The sequence below is a fragment of the Leucopleurus acutus genome (genome assembly GCF_964270905.1).
Source record: "Leucopleurus acutus genome assembly, chromosome: 1".
NCBI classification, from domain to species: Eukaryota; Metazoa; Chordata; class Mammalia; order Artiodactyla; family Delphinidae; genus Leucopleurus; species Leucopleurus acutus.
The window spans coordinates 140,064,472-140,086,555 of NC_139142.1; the positions used below are offsets into that span (position 1 = coordinate 140,064,472).

At 46.1% G+C, this 22,084-nt stretch overlaps 1 protein-coding gene and 1 pseudogene across 3 annotated transcripts in view; both read left to right on the forward strand.

Annotated features, from left to right (window-relative positions):
- Nucleotides 1–13,467, forward strand: part of THSD4 (thrombospondin type 1 domain containing 4) — a gene marked incomplete at its 5' end in the record, with an annotated part of 540,083 nt that extends 526,616 nt beyond the window's left edge. For both annotated transcript variants that reach the window (XM_082861410.1, XM_082861411.1), the window contains 5 exons: nt 544–717; nt 2,369–2,542; nt 8,180–8,359; nt 12,682–12,826; nt 13,300–13,467. In XM_082861410.1, the coding sequence (XP_082717536.1) occupies nt 544–717; nt 2,369–2,542; nt 8,180–8,359; nt 12,682–12,826; nt 13,300–13,442 (816 nt within the window). In that variant the 3' untranslated portion in view covers nt 13,443–13,467. The remainder of the gene's footprint in view (nt 1–543; nt 718–2,368; nt 2,543–8,179; nt 8,360–12,681; nt 12,827–13,299) is intronic.
- Nucleotides 13,468–16,684: 3,217 nt separating this feature from the next.
- On the forward strand, nt 16,685–21,081 carry LOC309968994 (protein transport protein Sec61 subunit beta-like; annotated as a pseudogene). The gene is made up of 4 exons: nt 16,685–16,739; nt 17,231–17,285; nt 20,244–20,259; nt 20,706–21,081. The product of its transcript is annotated as a protein transport protein Sec61 subunit beta-like (transcript).
- The last annotated feature ends 1,003 nt before the right edge of the window (nt 21,082–22,084 follow it).

Sequence of the window (22,084 nt, forward strand, 5' to 3'; positions counted from 1 at the left end):
CCAAGACCTACCGCCACCCTCCTGCCTCCCCCCTCCAAGACCTGACGTGGGAGAACCCTGGATTCTCCAGGAGGACCCGTCCTGTGGGGTTCTGGAAGGACTATTCTGCAAACCATAAGATGTGCCGATAGGGCCATCCTGTCATCCTGATAGACTTAAGGGCCAACTTTCAGGGTGAGCCCATGGGAGCCGTGTGCACACAGGTGACCTCTCTCTCCTGTGTCACGGTGGAGTGAAGGCTGGCAAAGGCTGCTAGAGCCAACTCCTCCTTCCAATCGTGCTCTCCCATTTTATAGATGGCAAAACTGAGGCCCAGAGGATCAAAGTAAGTGAGACATCCAAGCAGAGAGAAGGCGTGTGATGTTTTCAGGCTGGGATCCTCCCCAGGTAGCATCGCTTGAGAGGGGACCCGGCAACCCAGGGGTCTCGCCCCACCCCGTCCTCTGCTCAGGTGGCGGGTAACGAGGACGAGGGCACCCTGACCAGAGGGGCCCTCAGAGCTGGCACTGCCCGGTGCGCTGATGTGCGCTTGCTGTGTTTTAGTGCTCGGTGCCCTGCGGAGTGGGGCAGAGGACCCGCGATGTGAAGTGTGTGAGTAACATCGGGGACGTGGTCGATGACGAGGAATGCAACATGAAACTCCGGCCCAACGACATTGAGAACTGCGACATGGGACCCTGCGCCAAGAGCTGGTTCCTGACGGAGTGGAGCGAGAGGGTGAGCGTGCCGGACGGCGGGCGGGTGGGACCAAGGCTGCTGGTCTGATGGGCAGGAGCCGTGCATCACGACGTGCCCCAAACCACACAGAGACGAATCGCTAGCTTGGAATCCCAAAGGTGATTTCTGACTTTGGGGAAAAACCCAGAGGTGAACTACTGTAGGCTTTCTATCCTTCTATGAAGACTGATGGCCTCCAAGATCGAGATGTGGGTATGAAAGAATCCATTTAATTCTCCTTAGCACGTCACACGAATATTAAATAATGAAATTCTAAATAAAGCGAGGGATTACATCACAACTTTCCTACATCTTGGGCATGCCTGGCATAGAACAGGCACTCAGCAAATGACCGGCCCCCTTCCCTGCTTCTTACAGACTCAAAACCAATCCCACCATTCCCCTCCCCAGTAGCGCAGCCGCCTTAGGGTCCCTGGTGTCAGGTGTCAAGGATGAACTCCAAGGTGTATATAGTTCATCATTAGCCCACCAGTTACCTGTGTACAAGGGAAGCTATTAAGAAATTGAATTCATCTATCAAAGACAAAAATAAGAGTTATATCAGAAGAGAGAGGGATTCTGGGGTTGGATGGTGGTGATGGTCGCACAACAATGTGAATGTACTTAATGCCGCTGACTTGTACTCTTAAAAAATGAGTAATATGGTAAATTTTATGTTATGCGTATTTTACCATAATTTAAAAAAAATGTTAGGGAAAAATACTAAGCAAAATTCGAGGATGTACGCTGGGGTGAAGGAGCGAGCGGGGAAGGAGATGAGGAGTTTTGCCTGCCTTTTCTTGTGGAAGATGTTGATTGGCTGGCAGTAGGCATATTCTGACCAGCGCAGCTGGACTGCTCATCAGATGAACAGTTTCTGGGTTTCTGGATTCTTCAGAAGACCTTGGAGGTTTAACTGGGATGGAGACATTAGTGGCTGCCTCTGTCCTTAGTGCCTCCCTCCCAATTAGGCCAGATCTGCACCATTTCCCTTAGCAGAATCCCTCAGGGTGCTTCCAAACTGTAATGTGCCTACAAATCCCTGGAAACCTTGTTACAGTGCAGACTCTGAGTCATCCTGCCAGGAATGTGTCCCTGTACCAGCTGTCCAGGTGAGCATGGGTCACACAGATAGCAGGGATATTAACACTGATGTGTCCAGTTCCCAGGCCCAGCTCTCCCTTTATATCAGGCCACCTCCCAATACTCCCATAGCTGTGGCCCTCGGGGACTGGAGCCATCTGCCTTAGTATCAGGCAGCAATGTCTTGTGACAGACTTCCGCCGTCCTTTCCCAGACCAGTCCAGACTCAGCTACTAGCAGGCAGATGGTGTGCCCGCGTTTTCGTGCCCTCACTCTTCTAATGCTGAATAGATTTTGGAAATCGAAAGCCAAAACAGTAGTCTGACAAGTGTAAGTGTGTTCATCACAGCCGTGGGACAGGCTATTTGGAAAGAAGACTGTCCCTGAAAATCTAGGACAGGGTACCGTACTGATATCCCGTAATGGAGGAAAGCGCGCCTGACAAGTGGTCAGAGGTTTCCAGGGGAAAGAGGTGGTAGGGAAACGCGGTGTCGTTCGCATCCTCTGAGAGTGGCTTCAGAACCTGCGGGGAGGCCTCCCCTCTAAGGCGCCCCTTGCTGTCTCGCAGTGCTCGGCAGAGTGTGGGGCTGGAGTGCGGACACGCTCGGTGGTGTGCATGACCAACCATGTCAGCAGCCTGCCGCTGGAGGGCTGCGGGAACAACCGGCCAGTGGAGGCCACCCCGTGTGACAACGGGCCCTGCACGGGCGAGGTGGAGTGGTTTGCGGGAAGCTGGAGTCAGGTGAGTGGCCGGAACCGGGTGTGTCTGTCCATCCCCTGACCTGTTTCTGGGTCAGGGAATAGGGCTCGGTGTATCCCAGGGGTGCCGGGTGGGTTTGCACCCCAGCTGTGCTACCCATGACCCTGGAGAAGCTACTTATGCTTTTGGAGCTCATTCTGTCAACAGTAGTTATTCCTGATTAATTTGTGAAGACCCTCTCTCCAAACAAGGTCAGATGCTGAGGTACGGAGGTTAGGATTTAAACATATGAACTCTTGGGGGACACAGTTCAACCCATAACTAGTATATAGTTCTATCATTATTGACAAACATGACTGTCGTGTTACTACCACCATGATCAAGATATAGAACAGTTCCATTGCCCACCAAAATTCTCCTGTGCCTTTGTGGTCAACTTTTTCCCTCAAACCTGGCACCTGGCATCCACTCATCTGTTTCTGTCCTCATAATTTTGCATTTTCCAAAATTTCATATTACTGTCTATAACAGTATGTAGCCTTTTGAGTCAGCTTCCTTTTGCTTATATGTAATACACATGCATTTGAGATTTATTCATATTGTTCCATATATCAATAGTTCATTCTGTCTGTGGCTGAGTAGTGTTCCATTGTATGGGCATACTACACTTGTTGATTCCCAAGTTGAGGGACACTTCAGTGTTTGGTGATTTTGAATAAAGCCATTTTAACTTTCATGTACAGTTTTTTATGGGTGCATAAGTTTTCATTTCACCTGGGTCAATGCCTAGGAGTGGAATTGCTGAGTTGTGTAGTAAATGGTTTTTTAATTTAATACAGAGCTCCAAGCTCTTCCAGAGTGGCTGTACCCTTTTGTATTCCTGTGAGTAATGTCTAAAAGTTCTAGTTCCTCTGTATCATCAGATCATGGTATTGTCTGAGTTGTTTTTGTTTTTGTTTCTTTTTTGCCATTTTAACAGATATTGGTGATATCTCAAAAAAAAAAAAAAACCCAGTAGTTATTGAGCACTTACTATGTGCTCTTCTCTCTAAGCCCTTAGGATACATCATTGAGCAAAACAAATATCCCTGCCCTCAGGAAGCTTATGGTCCAGCATGGTTTCCTTGTCTACAAAATGCCAATAATGAAGCACATTATGAGGTTATTTTTAGAAGAAATGAAGTAATGTGTACAAAGTATGTAGTGCAGTGCCTGACATACAATAAACACACAATAAATTGTAGCTTCTAGTGCTATTATTGTTAATAAAGTCAGCTGTGTCTGTATTTGAGTGTCAAAAGCAGAAATAGATATGATCCAGCAGTCCCACTTCTGGGTATATATACAAAGGAAAGAAAATCATTATCTGGGAGAGATATCTGCACTGCCCAGCCCCCCGCCATGTTCATAGTATTGTTCACAATAGCCAAGGTATGGAAATAATCTAAGTGTCTGTCGACAGATGAATGGATAAAGAAAATGTGGTATTTGTTTATCATGGAATATTATTCAGCCTTTAAAAAGGAAGGAAATCCTGCCATTAGCAACCACATGGATGGACTTGGAGGGCATTATGCTAAGTGAAATAAACCAGACACAGAAAAGCAAATACTGCATGGTATCACTATATGTGATATCTGAAAAAAAAGTCAAACTCAGGAAAACAGAGTTGAATGATGGTTGCCAGGGGCTGGGGGTGGGGGATATAGGAAGAGGTTGGTAAAGGGTTCAAACTTTCAGTTATAAGATGAATAAGTTCTGGGGATCTAATGTATAACATGGTGACTATAGTAGATAATACTGTATTGTATACTGAAATTTACTAAGCGAGTAGAACTTAAGTGTTGTCACGTATACACACAAAAGAGGTAAATATGCTAAGTGATGGATGTGTTAACTTGACTGTAAGAATCCTTTCGCCATGCACATGTATACCATACCATCATGTGCATACTTTCAATATATTACAATTTTATTTGTCAATTATATCTCAACAAAGCTGGGGGAACGAAGCAGAAACAGAAAAAGTTAAGTTTGTTCATTATGAAGAACCAATAATACCAAATGCCTCCATAAAGTAACTTAATTGATTAATTAATTTTTCCTTAGGGTTCCAAAATTGAACAGGAACCCCCTAAAATCATTCCCTCTTTGCCCCGTTATGATTACCGTCGGTATTTTGAGTTCTCGGGCCATTTAGTATTTGGCTCCCGGGGCTGGCTGGTTCTCCAAAGACTTTCTGGCTGATGACCATGATTTACACATTATCTGGACCTCTGGCTCCATATAGAATTTTATTTCTTTTAAGTAGCTTTAAAAACAGACCCTGAAAAGAAATGGACTGCCTTGTCCTTGTAAATCAACACAACCCCTTTGGAAAGCAGTTTGGCAATAAAAGTCAAGAACCATAAAAATGTTCATTTGCCTTCACCCAGTCACCCCACTCCTGGGGATTCATTTTAAGGAAATAATCAGCAGGAGAAAAAAAAGTTTTTTCAACAGAGATGTTCACAATAGCATGATGGTTAGGGATATTATGGTATATCATAACTCATTAAGATACGTAACAAGAACAATGATAATTAGGAAGATGTGGAAAATACATATAATATAAAGGCAAGTGAAAAACAGAATAGGAAAGTATATGAACCCTATCTCAACCACTTCAAAGTATAGTTTTTTATATAAACAACATGGGCAAGTGTTTTCTTCTCACATTTCCTTAATATTTTTATAATACAAAGTGTAAAATATTTTAAAATTCAGAAAAGAAAGAATTCAAGTACTTCCAGTGCTACCCAAGTCGATATCAGAGTTAGACATACTTGATAACAGATCCCGGTTCTGCGTCGCCTTAGTTCTCTGAGTTGGGGCAGGTAATTTAACCTCTCTGAGCCTGTTTCCTCATCCAAATATGAGGATAATGATATCAACTTTTTAGAGTTGCTGTTGGGTTTTCATTAGACACTGTATATAAAAGGGCTATTGCTGGGCTTCCCTGGTGGCGCGGTGGTTGAGAGTCCGCCTGCCGATGCAGGGGACGCGGGTTCGTGCCCCGGTCCGGGAAGATCCCACATGCCGCAGAGCAGCTGGGCCCGTGAGCCATGGCCGCTGAGCCTGCGCGTCCGGAGCCTGTGCTCTGCAATGGGAGAGGCCACAACAGTGAGAGGCCCGCGTACCACAAAAAATACTAATAATAATAATAAAGTAAAAATAAATAAAAATAAAAGGGTCATTGCTTAGGACGTGGGGAGTACTTAATAAATATTAGTTCCCTTTCTCCATGTTTATTATTTTTTCTGCCAGTGTTTCTATCTCATTGTTGGTAGCAAAACACCTAGGATCTACACCCCAAAGATAATTCAGAAGTAAACTGTGTATGGGACACTAATTACACCAAGTATTCACGGAAACTGAGGCAATGGGAAGAGTCCTGTGTGAAATCGTAATACTGGATCATAACAGCCTTCACACAGAGAAGATAAACAGTGCAGTTCGACTCACACGTCCACCAATGTCTGAGGAAGAAGAAAGGGGAGCAGGATTCAGGTCTTTTTTTTTTTTTTTTTTTTTGCGGAACGCGGGCCTCTCACTGTTGTGGCCTCTCCCGTTGCGGAGCACAGGCTCCGGACGCGCAGGCCCAGCGGACATGGCCCACGGGCCCAGCCGCTCCGCGGCATGTGGGATCCTCCCGGACCGGGGCACGAACCCGCGTCCCCTGCATCGGCAGGCGGACTCTCAACCACTGCGCCACCAGGGAGGCCCGATTCAGGTCTTTTTGACCTGTGGGCGTCCTGTTGACTCCAGACCTACTCAGAGAACTGAGAGTCGCATGAATCCTGGTGAAGGCAGCATTTATCTCTGCTAAGATTAGAAACATGGGATTTATTGCCTGTCATCCAAAGGGTCAGGACATGATTGATTGTGGACAAGGTTTTCGTTCTGAATTTATAAGACTATCAGAGCCTGCTGGCACCTCCCTGCCCTGGGAATTTGATATTATCCCCAAAGAAAATGAAATAGAGCATGCTTATGTGTTGAAAGAAAGTCTTAAACATTAACTGACTTCAGGATATAAAAATAAATGTTCCTTCCAGACACGTGGTTTGAATGAGAGTTGGCCTCTTGAACACCCCACTGGCCCGGTCACAGTGATTAGTCCAGGATGGACATGTGACCCAAGGCGAGCCAAATGGAGTCCTTTCCTGGGACTTTTCATGTGGACTTAGGGGAAGAGACTCCCTGGGAAGTTGTGAGCACAGGTGCTAGCAGTGGTCCTGTTGAGGCCGGTGGAGAAGCCAGCCCAAGAGAATGAGACCTGTCAGGCTTAGGGAGTCTTTTTCTACTCTGGAGACAAAGTAGCCCAACTCTTATTCCTAAGATATTCCACCAGGTCTATTATTCATGCACAGATGCTTTCTTTCTTCCCTGTCAGTTCTGGGTTTACCTCACCCTTAGATTGTCTTAGTTCTTGCGGGGGATTGGGGGGATGGTTCTTTCACAGTCTTTAGCTATTAAGAGCAGCCTTCTTGTCTGCCCCTGTGTCTGGATCACATTTACTCTCTAACATCCGAGCAGACAGTCCCAAAACTAAGAAGCCTTGTAGTTTTCTGGATGTCTGTGAAGATGGCAGAAAGAAGGCACAAAGTGGAAATTGCTGATGGAGATGTTTATTATGCCCTGTGTGAATAATCCATTGTCTGTTGCCTTGGGTTTGGGGTACTTTTGCTGGGTAGTGACATGGGTTTTTCCACTCTGTTTTTATTTCACCATGTGCCTGCATACAGCAGCAAGGATAATATTGAGTTTCAGCTGTAGACATGTTTACAGGCGATTCATAAAGGCAAGAGCTTCTTTAAAGTCTTTAAAAGTATATAGATCACAGCTTGTAAAATTTTCTAACCAAAAGGTATTAAGAGTATACCAAACATAAATAAAAAACATTTTACAAAGTAATAGATACTAAATGGAATAACTTATAGGCGGTTACACGCATCGTATTTCCATAACCTAACACAATGAACCAAGACGTGTCATTATCTGACTGGCTTCTTCGTGGCCGCAACCGCAGCGAGCTTCAGCTCCAAGAAGCCAGGGGATTGGACTCCGCGGACAAAGCCTTCCTGCTGGCTGCCCTGTTGGGAGCGGAGGGCTGACCAGGGGACATTGTCCCAAGCCTGTGGTCTTCTCAGCTTTGTGCGTCCCAAAGAATTTTAATGTAGCCCTTCATCCAGAGGCATGCAGACTCTGGGAAATGAATTCATTCCCAGTTCCCTCCCCTAAAAGACCAGCAGATAAACTAGAATGTTAGTTCATTGTTTTACAGTGAGAAGTGTCAGGAGTCTACCAGACAAAACCAAACTGACTGGCTGGTATGTTCTGTGGGAAAGCCTACGGGACACTATCTCACTCACATTTCACCAAGGGTGCCAGGATCTCAGCAGCCAGCATCCTCAAGCTGTGAGAACTCAGGGCACCCACTCTCCATTCCAGACACAGAAGTGTTAGGAAAACTGGAATCTGTGTGCAACTTTTCCTCCAGAAGTGTTTTCCGGGCACCCTCGGGCTCTTCCTCACTGAATCAATGATGGTAAGCTCTGGTAAACATCGCTCAATGGATGGCAGTTCTCGTCCCCTTTCTGTCACGTGGCACCCATCTTTCTCTGCTTCTTTCTCCAGTGTTCCATCGAGTGTGGGAGCGGGACCCAACAGAGGGAGGTGATTTGTGTTAGGAAGAACGCTGACACCTTTGAAGTGCTGGACCCCTATGAATGTTCCTTCCTGGAGAGACCCCCCAGCCAGCAATCCTGCCACCTCAAGCCCTGCGGAGCCAAATGGTTTAACACAGAATGGAGCATGGTAAGTCCCGGTGCTTTTGGTAGAGGTTGTGTTAGTACATAATTATGCTTCCCCCCCCCCAACTCTACTTGGTCACAGCCAGGGTGCCCTGGACTCAGCCTGCTTGGCGGGGAGTGGGGAGCCTGAGACTGGGACAATCTTGATTTCTAAACTATAGAGGCCATAAAATAGTGACTCTCAAATTTTTGTGTGCATAAGAATCAGAGGGGATCTGTTTGAAATGGCCGATTCTGGGTCCAACGTGGCCAAGGAATTTGCTCCTTAGGTGAGTTGGCTACAGGTGTAACCAACATTTTGAGAAATACTGCTGCAGAGTTTGATGGCTGAAAGGATTCAGGGATGCTGTTGAGAATACAACATCATGAAGTTATCTTGTTATAAATCCAACTGGAGGAATTTCTGTCAGGCCTCCATACCTGTGTGTGTGTGTGTGTGTGTGTGTGTGTGTGTGTGTGTGTGTGTTGTACACTTTTTTTAAAATCCTATAGACAATATGGATTATGGGACTGATCCTGTTTTTCTCTTTGAATTGGCTACTAGGAAACTCAGAGCCAAAACTGTGGCCCATCTCTGAGAGAGAGTTTATCAGAATATACAAAGTGACTTATAGGTGCTAATGTTCTCTGGCTTCTCTTTCTCTTTCCTACTTTTATCTTCTTTTTACCCCAGTTTCCTCACTTGTTTTTTATCTTGTGGCCCTCTTATGTATTTCTTAAGCCATCTCAAATCCTTTTTGTACGGAAGGAGGGTAAATGAAGAAAGACAGAGCTACAGAGAGACAGAATGAATAGAGAACTAGGTTAGTAAGGAATGAAATGGAAAAGGATGGAAACAGTGATAAAGTTCTTTTTTTTTTCAAGTGAAAGAGTTTATTGTTAAGAAACTTCCTAAAACAGAAAAATTCCTGAGGTCATCGTTCCCAGTGACCATTTCATATGACTTGGACGCAAGGGGACCAGTGTTCGTTCTGCTTTTTGTCAGGGAAGATCGTCAAGCAGTGGCTGTAGGTGACTCCAGAGTAGAGGCCAGAGGCTTCCTCAAAATCATTCAAAGGTGATCGAAGGGATTTTCTTATAAAATATGTGGATAAAAGCTGAGAATTCTGTTTTCAGACAGTGTATGACAGCCATTTGGGTATGTGGTGAACCACACCGTGGATGCAAATGGGAATAAAGGAGGTGTTGAGTTTCAAAGATGTTTTGCCAACTTCTGGGAAATACCATTTTATTATTTTGATATTGACCAAGGCCCTTGAGAAAGCAGGAACAGATCACTATTTTCTTCTGCCATTCTGCTTAGAGAGTCTAGAAAGGGCCAAACTCACCAGGCCACGTCAAAGGCCACCAACTCCAAAGACACCCGCCTTGCCTGGGAACAACCCAGACGTCCCTCAGCAGGTCAGTGGATAAACAAAATGCAGTGCGTCCAAACAATGGGGTACCACTCAGCAGCAAGAACGAATGAACTGATACCTCCCACGACTTGGAGGAACGTCAGATGCATTTTGCTAAATGAAAGAAAGAGCCCCCCCAAAACTGTATGTTGTATGATTACATTTACATAATATTCTGCAAAAGGAAAAACTATAGGCACAGAGACCAGATCAGTGATTGCCAGAGGATGGAGCAGGGTGAATCTCACTACAAAGGGACAACACAAGAGGATTCGTTGTGTGTGATGAAAGTTCTGTCTTGTTTGCAGTGGAGATACATGACTCTCTGAATTTGTCAAAACTCAGAACTGTGCACCACAAAAACTGAATTTTTCTGCATGTAAATTTAAAAATAAATAAGTGAACTGAAACTAATATGAAATATATAGTTACTATAGTAGCAAAGATGATGGAAGCAAGACATTTTTTAATTTACCTTGTTTTATAAATTTGAGTTTGGAACTAAGTAAATATTTTATATAATTATAAAACAGGGACTTCCCTGGTGGTGCAGTGGTTAAGAATCCTCCTGCCAACGCAGGGGACACAGGTTCGAGCACTGGTCCAGGAGGATGCCACATGCCGCAGAGCAGCTAAGCCCGTGTGCCACAACTACTGAGCCTGCGCTCTAGAGCCCACGTGCCACAACTACTGAAGCCCACATGCCTAGAGCCCATGCTCCACAGCAAGAGAAGCCACCGCATTGAGAAGCCCGTGCGCCATAACGAAGAGTAGCCCCTGCACGCCACAACTAAAGAAAGCCCACGCACAGCAACGAAGACCCAACACAGCCAAAAAAAAAAAATTTTTTTAACAAAATTATTCTTTTAAAAAAAGAAATCCCTAAAGATGGAAAATGCAATGAAACAAATTAACCTAAATATGTATGCCATTGGTGGCATCAGCACCCTTGCATGTGGCTGTAAACCAGTAATTTGTCCATCCCTAAGGACAAAAAGGACTGCAGAAAAATGTTTGTAGTGTTTGCAATAATCACATTTTTAGTGATAGCTGGTGTCCTGTGTTCTGAGATGATTGGTTGTATAATGGGTGATAAAGTAAATGAATAATCTACTTTATGGTACTGTGATAATATATGTACCAGTAAATATGCTAGTATGATAGTAGAGCTCTATTATCCCCAGTATCCTTGAGAAATAGGATTCTCAACTTAGGAGAAAGAAGATACAGACCAAAGTAGAAGAGATTTAAGTGAAAATCCTGTTGTCCTGAATTTGACTTAGAAATATCAGTATGAACTCACAAATTAATTTATCTTAAACAACTTTTTTCCCTGTTTTATGCACTGGAAGAGCCTGGAAACAGTGACCAACCCAGTAGCAAACGGCATGCCTAGCCGCCAGAATACGGTTTCAAATGCCACTCGCCTCTAAAAGGAGCCAAGAATTCTTAGAGAAATGGCTGATTCCAGGTCTGTGACTGATATAGGTATAAATTAGATCGGGATGTCTTTTCATACCAGGTAGCAAGGAGATTCTCAAAGACGAGTTCATGTCCAAAGGGCTCAAGAGCCAACTTTTGGGCTCCTGATAGCCATTGATGGGGCATCAGTGAGCATCAGTAAAAATAGTAACTACCGGGCTTCCCTGGTGGCGCAGTGGTTGAGAGTCCGCCTGCCGATGCAGGGGACACGGGTTCGTGCCCCGGTCTGGGAAGATCCCACATGCCGCGGAGCGGCTGGGCCCATGAGCCATGGCCACTGAGCCTGCGCGTCTGGAGCCTGTGATCTGCAACGGGAGAGACCACAACAGTGAGAGGCCCGCGTACCGCAAACAAACAAGCAAACAAACAAACAAAAAATAATAATAATAACTACCATGGATTTAATGAAATACATCACATATGTTTAAATCCATCCATCTATAATAAGTTTGTAATGATAAAAAAAACTAATTAGAGGTTCCACCATTGGAGGATGTTAGGGGAACCAACTCATTATTCTGAAAACTGATAAATAAAAGAAAATAGTCAAGAATTTACCCTGTCTCTCCTAAACAAGCCATACCACTGGGTAACCAGAGAGTAAATATATGTGAGGAAGGGGTAGGGATTCTTTAGATTCTCAGCTTATAAAAGAAGAAGAGATGTTAGGATATTATCACCATTTTTCAACCCCACATGAACTAATGGATCTGCTCATTAGTGGCTGCTGGCCCCCTCCAAAGAGGGACAACCATACACATCCTATGAAGCAGTCTCACCACAAAAAATCAAATCTGCACCTGTTAAGGCCTCTTCTGGATCCAGTTTCCAATTTGCAGGAAACGCAGAAGACAGAGGAACATGTCAAACAGTACCATGGGGATGCAGTCAGCAAAATCCTGACTATGGGAAACTCTACAGGACAAATGACTCAGTTCCTCCAAAAAATAAAGTAAAAGGGGGAAGAAACACCGGGGAGGGGAACCCGTGGATTAAGGGTCATAAAAGGCACGTCAACCAGCTGCAATATACAGACCTGATCCCCCCCCAAAAATACTCTGTTAAAAAAATTGAGATTCACAAGGCAAATGGAAATAGGAACGCTGAATATATCTTTGAAGATAAGGAACTATTGTTGATTTCTAGGTGTAATAATGGTATCGTGGTAATTTTTTAAGAGTCTTTGTTTTTTAGAGCTACAGACAGAAATATTATGGAAGAAGTGATATGATATCTAGATTTGCTTCAAAATAATGGACCTGGGTGGGTACAGACAAGACATGGCTAGCCATGAGTGGATGCGTGTTGAAGCTGGTTGCTAGGTGCAGGGGAGTTTAATACTCTGTCTCCTTTGGTAGATGTCTGAAATTTTCCAATATCTGTCTTCTCCCGTGTGCTGAGCTAATGGGCTATCAAGAAATCTAACTTTCTTCCTTTCCCCGGGCAGTGTTCCAAGAGCTGCCAGGGTGGCTTCCGCGTCCGGGAAGTGCGCTGTCTGTCTGATGAGATGACCCTAAGTAATCTCTGTGACCCTCAGTTGAAACCAGAAGAGAAAGAATCTTGTAACCCTCAGGACTGCGTCCCTGAAGTTGGTAAGTAGGGAGTCCTATCTTGGAGTAAAATATTCATCTTTCTTAAGCTCCGTCCTGTTCTCTGGTATGAAAATGCCAGATTCATCTAGGTCTCTCTGTGACCTTGTGCCTAGTCATGGAGTTGAAGGGGGTCGGCATCCTTTGGGTATATATTTCATAGTTTAAGGTGCCTGTTGATAACACAGATGGCGATCCAAGCCACCCATCAACAGATAAACTTACATGGGAATTGATTAAAATGGCAATGCACTCAGAGATTTGGTTCCAGCATCCTTATGGCCAAAGTAGATAGATTTCAACTGCATGTTTAAAGATGAAGAAAAAAATATAAGCTCTCAGCCCACACTCACACCTCCCATCAATAATAAACAGCAGGACCGGGATGAAGACACACACCCACCGCCCTTCCTCCTTCCCTAAGTCCAGGCTGCCCCTCGTGCTCAGAGAGTCTTTTCTGTTCTCCTCTGCTACAGATGAAAACTGCAAGGACAGGTACTACAACTGCAACGTGGTGGTCCAGGCCAGGCTCTGCGTCTACAACTACTACAAGACCGCCTGCTGCGTCTCCTGCACGCGCGTGGCCAACAGGCACTCGGGCTTCCTGGGGAGCAGATAACACCCCGCTCCGCAACCGTGGGCAGGTCAGGGAGTCTGTGAACAGTGGGACTGGCTGACTGCTGCCCCCTCCTGGGGGCTCCCTGGCCTGTGGAGCTGCCAGCCAACTTAGTCAGCACCCCACCTTCATAAAGTGTACACACGGTGCCCAGGAGCAAGGCCACAGTTGTCCTTTGAGCATCACCGTGAACTGCTGACCCCTCCTTCAGAGACCTGGCACCTGCGCTCTCTGCAGACCGAGCGGTGGGGACTGCGTGCAGCTCTCGACCGACTCCCGTCCTGGCACTTTGTAAGTCAGCAGTCAGACCCTGTCTGGGCACTGCCTAGCCCCAGTGCTGCTGGCCTTTCTAATACCAGCGCCCCTTGGAGAATCAGAGGAGACAGTCCCCCCACCCCAGAGCCCCCCTAAGCCTTGCTAGGATGCCTGCATCCCTCTGTTACCTCAGCCCGCCTGTGCCTATTTTTACTCTCAAAGACATTAGGCTCTTTTCCAGCCTTGTGACACAGATATCTCATGCCAGTTTAGAGCTTTATTGTTTTGCAGGTGTATTCAGAGATATTAGCTCATTAGCGGCTGTGAGCACAGCGCTCCAGAATGGGAGTCAGGGAGTGAATCTTGTCCCCATTTTACTGACAAGGAAACTGAGACTGAACTTAGGTAACCTACCTGCCACGTTAGCAGGTAATTGACCCATTCAGTGACAGAGCTGAGTCCTGACCCCAGTCGTCTGACCACAAAGCCGTCACCCCGAGGCCTGTCCAGAAGGCTTAGGTCTGCAGTATGTGGCTTCATTTCAGACCTAGAGGCTGAGAAGTTTCCCATTCAGCAAACAAAGCCCAGATCTTTGAATTCTTTCCTCGGGCCAAAAGTCAAGTCTTTATCTCCTGTGCTCAGTTGTTTCAGGAGTCTGTTTCTTTTTTCCCTTCCCCCACAAAGTCACAGGTCCTGGTGACAGGACTCTGCACAGTTTCTTAAACCCCATCCTTAATGGAACTATGCCATGAGGTAAGAAAGCCATTGGGGTAGAAAGGTGATTGCCTGAAATTCTGATTCCTCTCCCCAGTGGTACATGCCGCCCATGGAATCCTACATTGTGGACCCTTTGGCCTTTTGTCTCCCAGAGCAGATTTCCAGAGCACACAGCTCTGTCCCCTGGGCTCTCACCCCTTCCTCAGCCATCTCTCCTGGGTCCTTCCCCACACATCACCCAGTGGAAAGTCTAACCAACCTGTCCCAGCAAAAGCCCTATATTTATATTAGAAAGAGTCTCCCTTGGGTCTTTCTGGTTTGTTTTGCAGATGTCTCTCTGTGACTTTGCATCCCTCCCTTCCCCCATGACTCACAACCCATATTCCCCCTCCCAGATGTGAGCACTAAGATCTATATTAATGCAGCCAGCCTGGGAAAAGGGGCTGTGAACTCCTCCACGATGGCCCCAGCGGCAGGGTCTTCCCTGATTCACTTCACATAACTCTGTAGTTCCCGAGGCCTGTGGCTGGAAGGGGAATGCAGTGCACATGAAAGATGAGCTATCTGAAGAATCAGTGAGGATAAAGAAGGGGGGACGTATATATATATATATATATATATTCTTACACCCACTAAGAAAAATAATCAGGCTGAACAAATTGGAAGCGTATAGAAAATTTGTCTTATTTAGTACTATGGTCCTGGGCGTATTTCCCTTTCAAAGTAAGCATTTGCTTTGAAATTCATAGCAACTGAGTTTCTCCCGTGAGCCCTTTAACCCAAAAATCTGCTAATTTGGTGATGATTTGCAGCTTTTGGAAGCAGTATCACCAGCTTAGTCTTGCACACTCCCTTAGGTTCCCACTATCCTTGAGCTTTCAGAAATTCTATTTGGCCTTTTTATGTGACCTTCTCTTTCTGGAGAGCCTCAGCCATCATTTCCCCCAAAGCACCCTATCTCTCCTGATCCTTATGTAACTCATGCAATAAGCAGCAGGACAGAGGCCCAGATTCCTGGGCCCACCAAGCAAAGACAGACCAGAGAGGCCAAGCATATGGCTGGTTTCCATCCAGCACCCACTCTTTCCCTCTCGCCACTTGCCTTTGCTTCTTGTCCCAAGGGAGGGTTTCCTTTATGCAACTGCTCTCAGATGTTGCTGTACAAGCCAGTCATTTGAAGGATTCTTTGGAGGAAGCTTTCTTTCCCTGCTGGAGGACAGAGCAAGATCAATGGGTGGAAGAGCAGAAAGGCTGATTTCAGCTCAGATTGTGGGAAAACCTTCTAGCCATCCAGGCTGCCCAGCGCAACAAAGGTATGGTGTCCTAATGAGTGAGCTCTCCAGCCTAAAAGGGATTTCTCCACCAAGTGGGAGGTGAGCATCCTGGGTCCTTCCAACTCAGGATTCTCACGACTGGGCTGGGTGACGGCTTTGTCTCTTTGACATCCAGCAGTGTCCTGTGGCTCCTAAATGTCACCTAAAAGTTATTTAAAGGGACAGTGGTCCTCTCATGAGAACGGCCATCCTGCCAGTTGTGGAATTGGATAGGAGCAAATAAATCAACCCCATGTCTTCAGGGGAGAGAAGTACTGAAACTAGGGGTCTTTTTTCTCTTGCAACAAATAGTTGAGTTAATCTTGGAATTCATTTATGTCTGGAAAGCTTATAAATTGCTAGATGAGGGCTTTTATCAGCTTGACTTGGAAATCCAATTTTTACTAATCTCCTTGTTTCTTATATCAACGTCTAAATGCCTTTGTTCTTAGCACAACACACATGATAATGTCCTTTAGTATTTTCAGTGACAATGTTCCTTTCTCCCTCCAGAGATGCCTCTTTCTCATTTTCTTGTCCCCTTATCTCATCCTCTCCTTCCCATGACCCACCATCTCCATCTCAGTCCTCTGCCTTGTCCCTTAACTGGCTATGATGCAGAAATGAAATTTACATTTTAATACAGCTTTTTTTTTCTGTGTACCAGATTGCCTCAGTCCCTGCTCTGAATTTTGAAATTAGATAAATTAAAACTGTTCTGTGTTTTTCTCACAAAAAAATCAACAAAACTGCAAACAAATAGTTTGCTTTTTTTTTTTAACTATCACTTATTAGAAAAGGAAAGTGTGCCTCTTGCAGCCTAGGCAAAAGCCATTCAGTGCAGCCCATTCTCCCCATCTCATGTAGACTCGCCTTTCTCCCCTTAGAAAAGGAACAGCATAAGAAATAGGGCATTTAAAAAAAAAAAAAAAAAAAAAAACTTGTAAACTTGGCCACTAGATGGCGTCAGTTCATTTCATTAACGGCGTGTACAGTACCCCCTGCTTGCGAGCTGGTGGGGAAGCCAGATGAGCAGGGCCAATGCCCGCCCTAGAGGAGCTGCAGTGTGACAGAAGCGCTCAGAACTGTCCCCATCTGTCCCGTTGCCTTAATTCTCTGACCCAGGGCTCTTGGAGTGTGTATCGTTTACTCACCCTCAAAGTGTTTAGCATTCAACACTCTTTCCTTTAAAAAGAATGACCTTCCAGAGGGATGAAAATGAGGGACACTGGCTTCATTTCTTTTTGTCAAGCTGTGTGGCAGGGAGAGAAACCCAGATGTTACTAGTAACTTTCTAAACCAGTGGCTCTCTTTTTCTTTAATATAGCCACTTTAGAATTTGAATATCTGCTTTCTAATGTCAAAGACACAAATATAAGTGGTAAAAAGAAACATGACTTCCCTTGAAACAGGCTGAATAGTCAAACCTGAGGGAACCTCTATCAGCCTGGCAGGTGGAGGCCAACATTTGATCCTGCCATATGAAACACTCTTTACGTGGCTTAGATGGGAAATTAGACACCTTCCTGATGAAATTGGTGGATGCCAAGAAGCTGGAGAGGTAACGCTTGAATGACACGTTCTAGTACCAAAAAAGTCTGGGAGACTAGAACGAAACCTGGGATCTTCAAAATTCACCAGGAAGCAACATAAAGTTCCACCTTTGGATTCAAACAAAAAACAATGCAAGTACAAGGTGGGGGAGATGCAAGAGTTTCAGTGGATGAAGTTCAATGTGAGTCAAGAAAGTGGGATGGAACTACCCCTAAACACACACACACACACACACACACCACACACACACACACCACACACACCACACACACACACACACACACACCACATACCACACACACACACCACACACACACACACCACACACACCACACACACCCCACACACACACACCACACACACACACACACACCACACACACCACACACACCACACACACACCACACATACCACACACACACCACACACACACACACCACACACACCACACACACACACACACACCACACACACACACACACCACACACCACACATACCCCCCCCACACACACCACACACACACACACCACACACACACACCACACACACACACACACCACACACACACACCACACACACACACCCCACACACCCCACACACACCACACACACACACACACCACACACACACACACCACACACACACCACACACCACACACACACACCACACACACACACCACACACAACCACACACACACACACCACACACACACCACACACACACACACCACACACACACACACACCACACACACACACACACACCACACACACACCACACCACACACACACCACACACACACACACACACACACACACACACACACACACCCCACACGACATTTAGGCTACATAAGGAGAAAATGTTGGTGAACCGTATTTGTGATTGTTGGAAACTTTAAAAAGAATATTGGTAACATACAACATTCAGATGAGCACGCCCAATCCTGATGAGGGGCGCAGACTCTGAGAAGCAGTGGAAAGGACTTCATGAGAATGTTTAGCCCGGAGGAGAGCCATCCTAGGACCAGAAGGTGAAAGCTGCAGGGAGACACATTTTACTTCTTACAGAAGAACCACCTTTCTACAAGCGAGAGCCTTCAGAAGGTAGAGCGCTCTGTGGTTGGTGGGGACTGACCCGTCCCTGGAGGTCTCAGCAGAGGCTGAATGGCCTTTGTCATGGATGCTGAAGGGAGGATTCGAGCACGCAGCTGGGGCAACAGGACTTTTAAGATTCTCTCCAATCTGGACTTTGGTGACTCTGTAAGTAGAACAGCTTCTAGTGATTCACCTGGTCTGGGATGGCAAGTACACGGCACACGTACTTCCCATTTCTACCGTTTTGAACCCAGGGGCGCACCCCTCTCCAGGGCTGAACGTGGCCTCATACCTTGGAGAACCACTAGCCAATTGGTCAGAGCTGCCCTGTCTGGTCCTGCTTCATAGATGAGTAACCAGTTGTCCCGATGGCTAGTTCCCTGCCCAGGGTCACACACCTTGATGGGGGCAGAACCTCGACTAGACTAGCACCCTTTGAATACCATCTCACTTTCTCAACTCACTTTGCTTTCTTGCGCCTTTGCTGGAGCTATGTCATTCTCTCCCCTCTCAACCACACTCCTGGTTCTTTCTATGCGGTGGGTAACAGTGGGAGACTGCCTTCTTGCTGAGGAAAAGTGACCCCCACAGGGTGGGATTCTCTAGCCAGCTTTCTTAGCATCTTCCAGACGTTGAGCCCCTTGCCTCAGTGAGAGAGAAGCCATTCTGTTACGTAATTTCCACCTTGACCCCCAGATCCCCACCATTCAGTTTGACGGAAGGATATACTTTGTTATAACTTATTATTTTGTCCTTTGTAAATACAAGATGTTTATAGGAAATGTGTATTCTGAACTCTACCAGAATGAGTCACTACACCAAAATAGTTCTATTATTTAGAATATGTTAATTTTAAAGGGATCTAATAGGTATTTATTTACATATTCGATCCACATTTGTGTAAAATTATTTGATACTACTAACCCAGCTTCCCGGAAAGTTGCTGCACGTGATGTCTTATTCCAGGTCCATAGTTACAATTTAGCATACTGATTAGCCAAATTCCTGGGTTTTAAGATCGAATATAAACGACTCTGCTTTTCGACTCATTCAGGGGTTTTTACCCCTTGGATTATACCTGAAACTGGTCTCTCTGGATTGCCACCTTTCCACCTTGAATATCGTATTTGCTCATGTAATTTGCCATCTCCTCATCCTCAAACATTTGAAGAAGGAATTAGGAGGGTCTTTTTCATCCCTTCTCTTTGTCTTGCCTCGTTCCTTAGAATCACCAGCAGGAAGTTGTTCGGGAGGCTGGCTTAGAGCTGTGACGGAGGCAGGGTCCCCTGGCAAGGGCAGGGAGGGGTGTAAGGGAGGTGATGCCTTCACTGCTCTGACCACGCCTCCAGGGCCCCCACTGGACGCTGCTGGGTGGGAGCTCTGGGTTGTCAACTGCACAGCCAGGAGCGAGGAACCCACAGAATACCCCATCCACCCCACGTCACCCGTACGGTGTCAATTACTGCTTAAAGAGGCAGAGGCGAATTAGATGAGTAAATAATCTTTTCAGCAAAAATGACAACTATTTTTGTGTATGACTAATTTATTTTTATTATTGTAAAAATACAATAAACTGGTTTTAAAAAGTCAGCTTTGTTAACACGTCTGTGCTTTCTCGGGCCTTATTCCATTTCTACTCACGTCGCTTCGCACAGCCCTCTACAAAGAAGAGCCGAGCCCTTTAGAGATTGGTTGGTCTGTGGGACTTTGGCTCTGGGGGTGCCTGGACCCCTAAGAGGACAGGGAGTGCAGGACATCCGTCTGCTGGTACACTGGTCCTCAACCTCAGCTGAGGAGCTCAAGATAAAATAGTCAGGCGTGTGCACTTCTACAGGATTTCTGTTTTGTTTTGTTTTGTTTTACAGGATTGCACTTTTACAGGTATTTCTTTAAACCTCCCCCAGGAGGCAGAAAGTGTTGGGACCCACTGTGCTGATTCGTGCGGCTCCATCTCTCAACTGGAATACAACTTCTTCCGACTCTCCTCAGGCTGACTGTACCTTGGGCTCGAGCTTAGCAGAGTGTTTGACAAAATCTTTCGGGTTATCTTGATGCCTAATAACGTGAAATACGACTTAGGTCATAAAGCCCATTGAACGTCACCCTGGATGAGAGAGTCTCTAGTGGAGTGCCTACAGACTCTGTCCTTGACGCTGACTGCCCTGCAGCAGCAGCATCAGTAACTCTCAGAAAATTATTATTATGCCTCAGATGTGCTTCCCATCCCTCCCATCCACCTTTTCTGCCTGGAAAATCTTCATTTACTCTTTTTTTTATATTGCGGTAAAATTCACTTAACAAAATTCACTGTTTTCATCCTTTTAAAGTGTGAACCTGCATCAGTCTCTCCGGCCGCTGGGCTCCACCGCTTCCCCGCTGTCCACTTCAGCTTCCTGCCGCCCTCCCGTCTCCTGCACGCCCGTCCGACCCCCAGTGGCACTAACGTGGTCTCCTCAGGGCGCCCTCCCAGCAGGGCAGTGGCCGCCCGGGCGGCGAGATCCACTGTCTGGCAGAGGAAAACCACCAGCTGCAGAGAGGAGCGCAGGCCGCACGACCCCGGCCGGCACTGGGGGGATGTGGCGATTCTAAACGGAGGATTCACCGGGGCTCAAAGTCGGCCCGGTTCCAGTATTGGTTATGCGTCTTCTGTTCGTCGCTTCTGTATTTATGTTGCACATTTGGGGCAAGTACGCTCGTTCGTAGATTCAGCTCCATCCATCTATCTGTCATCTGAAGAAGAGAGGAAAAAAACCCCAACATATCTTGGACCAAAAGCATGGTGATTTTCTGTTCATGAGAAAGAAAGTTTTCTGTAAGCTGTTTCACAGGGAACTTAATGAGAATTGATTTTAAGGAATCCATTTTTTTTCTACGGCTCATAAACTTTTTAATTCATAAAAAAGTGTGAAATTCAGTGGTATTTAGTACAGTGTGGTGCAACCATTGCCAGAACGTTTTCGTTACCCCCAAATTCCATTTATTCTTCAACACCCAAGTCAGAAGTCTACCATGTGCCGGACGCTGTGCTGCGAACCTCACACATGCTGTCTTATTAGATCTTCCCAGCAGACCCAGGGAGGTGGAATGTTGTCCCCTTCTAGAAACGAGAACGTGGAGACTCAGAGAGGTTTCGTGTCCAGCTAACACTTGGTGGCACTAGGATTCTACTGTCAGCTTCCCCTAGAGGCCGGCCTGTGTCTTTCCCATGTCCATCTCCCCAGGGCCTGGTATGTCACATGGTCTCAGCATATATTAGTTCCAGTCTCTCTCTCCACATGGATTCCAATCAAGGACATTAATTGCCCAAGGACTGGATGGGGTGTTTGGCTGTTGATGAGAAAGTGCAGTGCTGTTTAGTTTACCCACGCTCAGCACGACAGTGTGAGCGGAGGCTGCATTTGAAGATGTACAGCTGCCCCTGAGAGGGAGGCCACAAGCCCCTGTTCAGGGATCAGACCCAAGCCGGACCCCTCGGTCTCCAGTTCTGGGAATGACACATCGTATTTAGTCAGTTGGCCACCAGGAAAGAGCCCAGAGGATCAGGATGGTGACTGGGATGGTGACTGGGATGGGGGAGGGAGGATCTGGAGGGGTAACTGTCTTCAGCCATCTCCAGGCATCTCTAGGGACAGACAACAAGATCTACCTCCAGCAGATCAGAAAGAGAAGGGCCCGCGAGTCAGACTTGGTTCAAAATAACACGTTC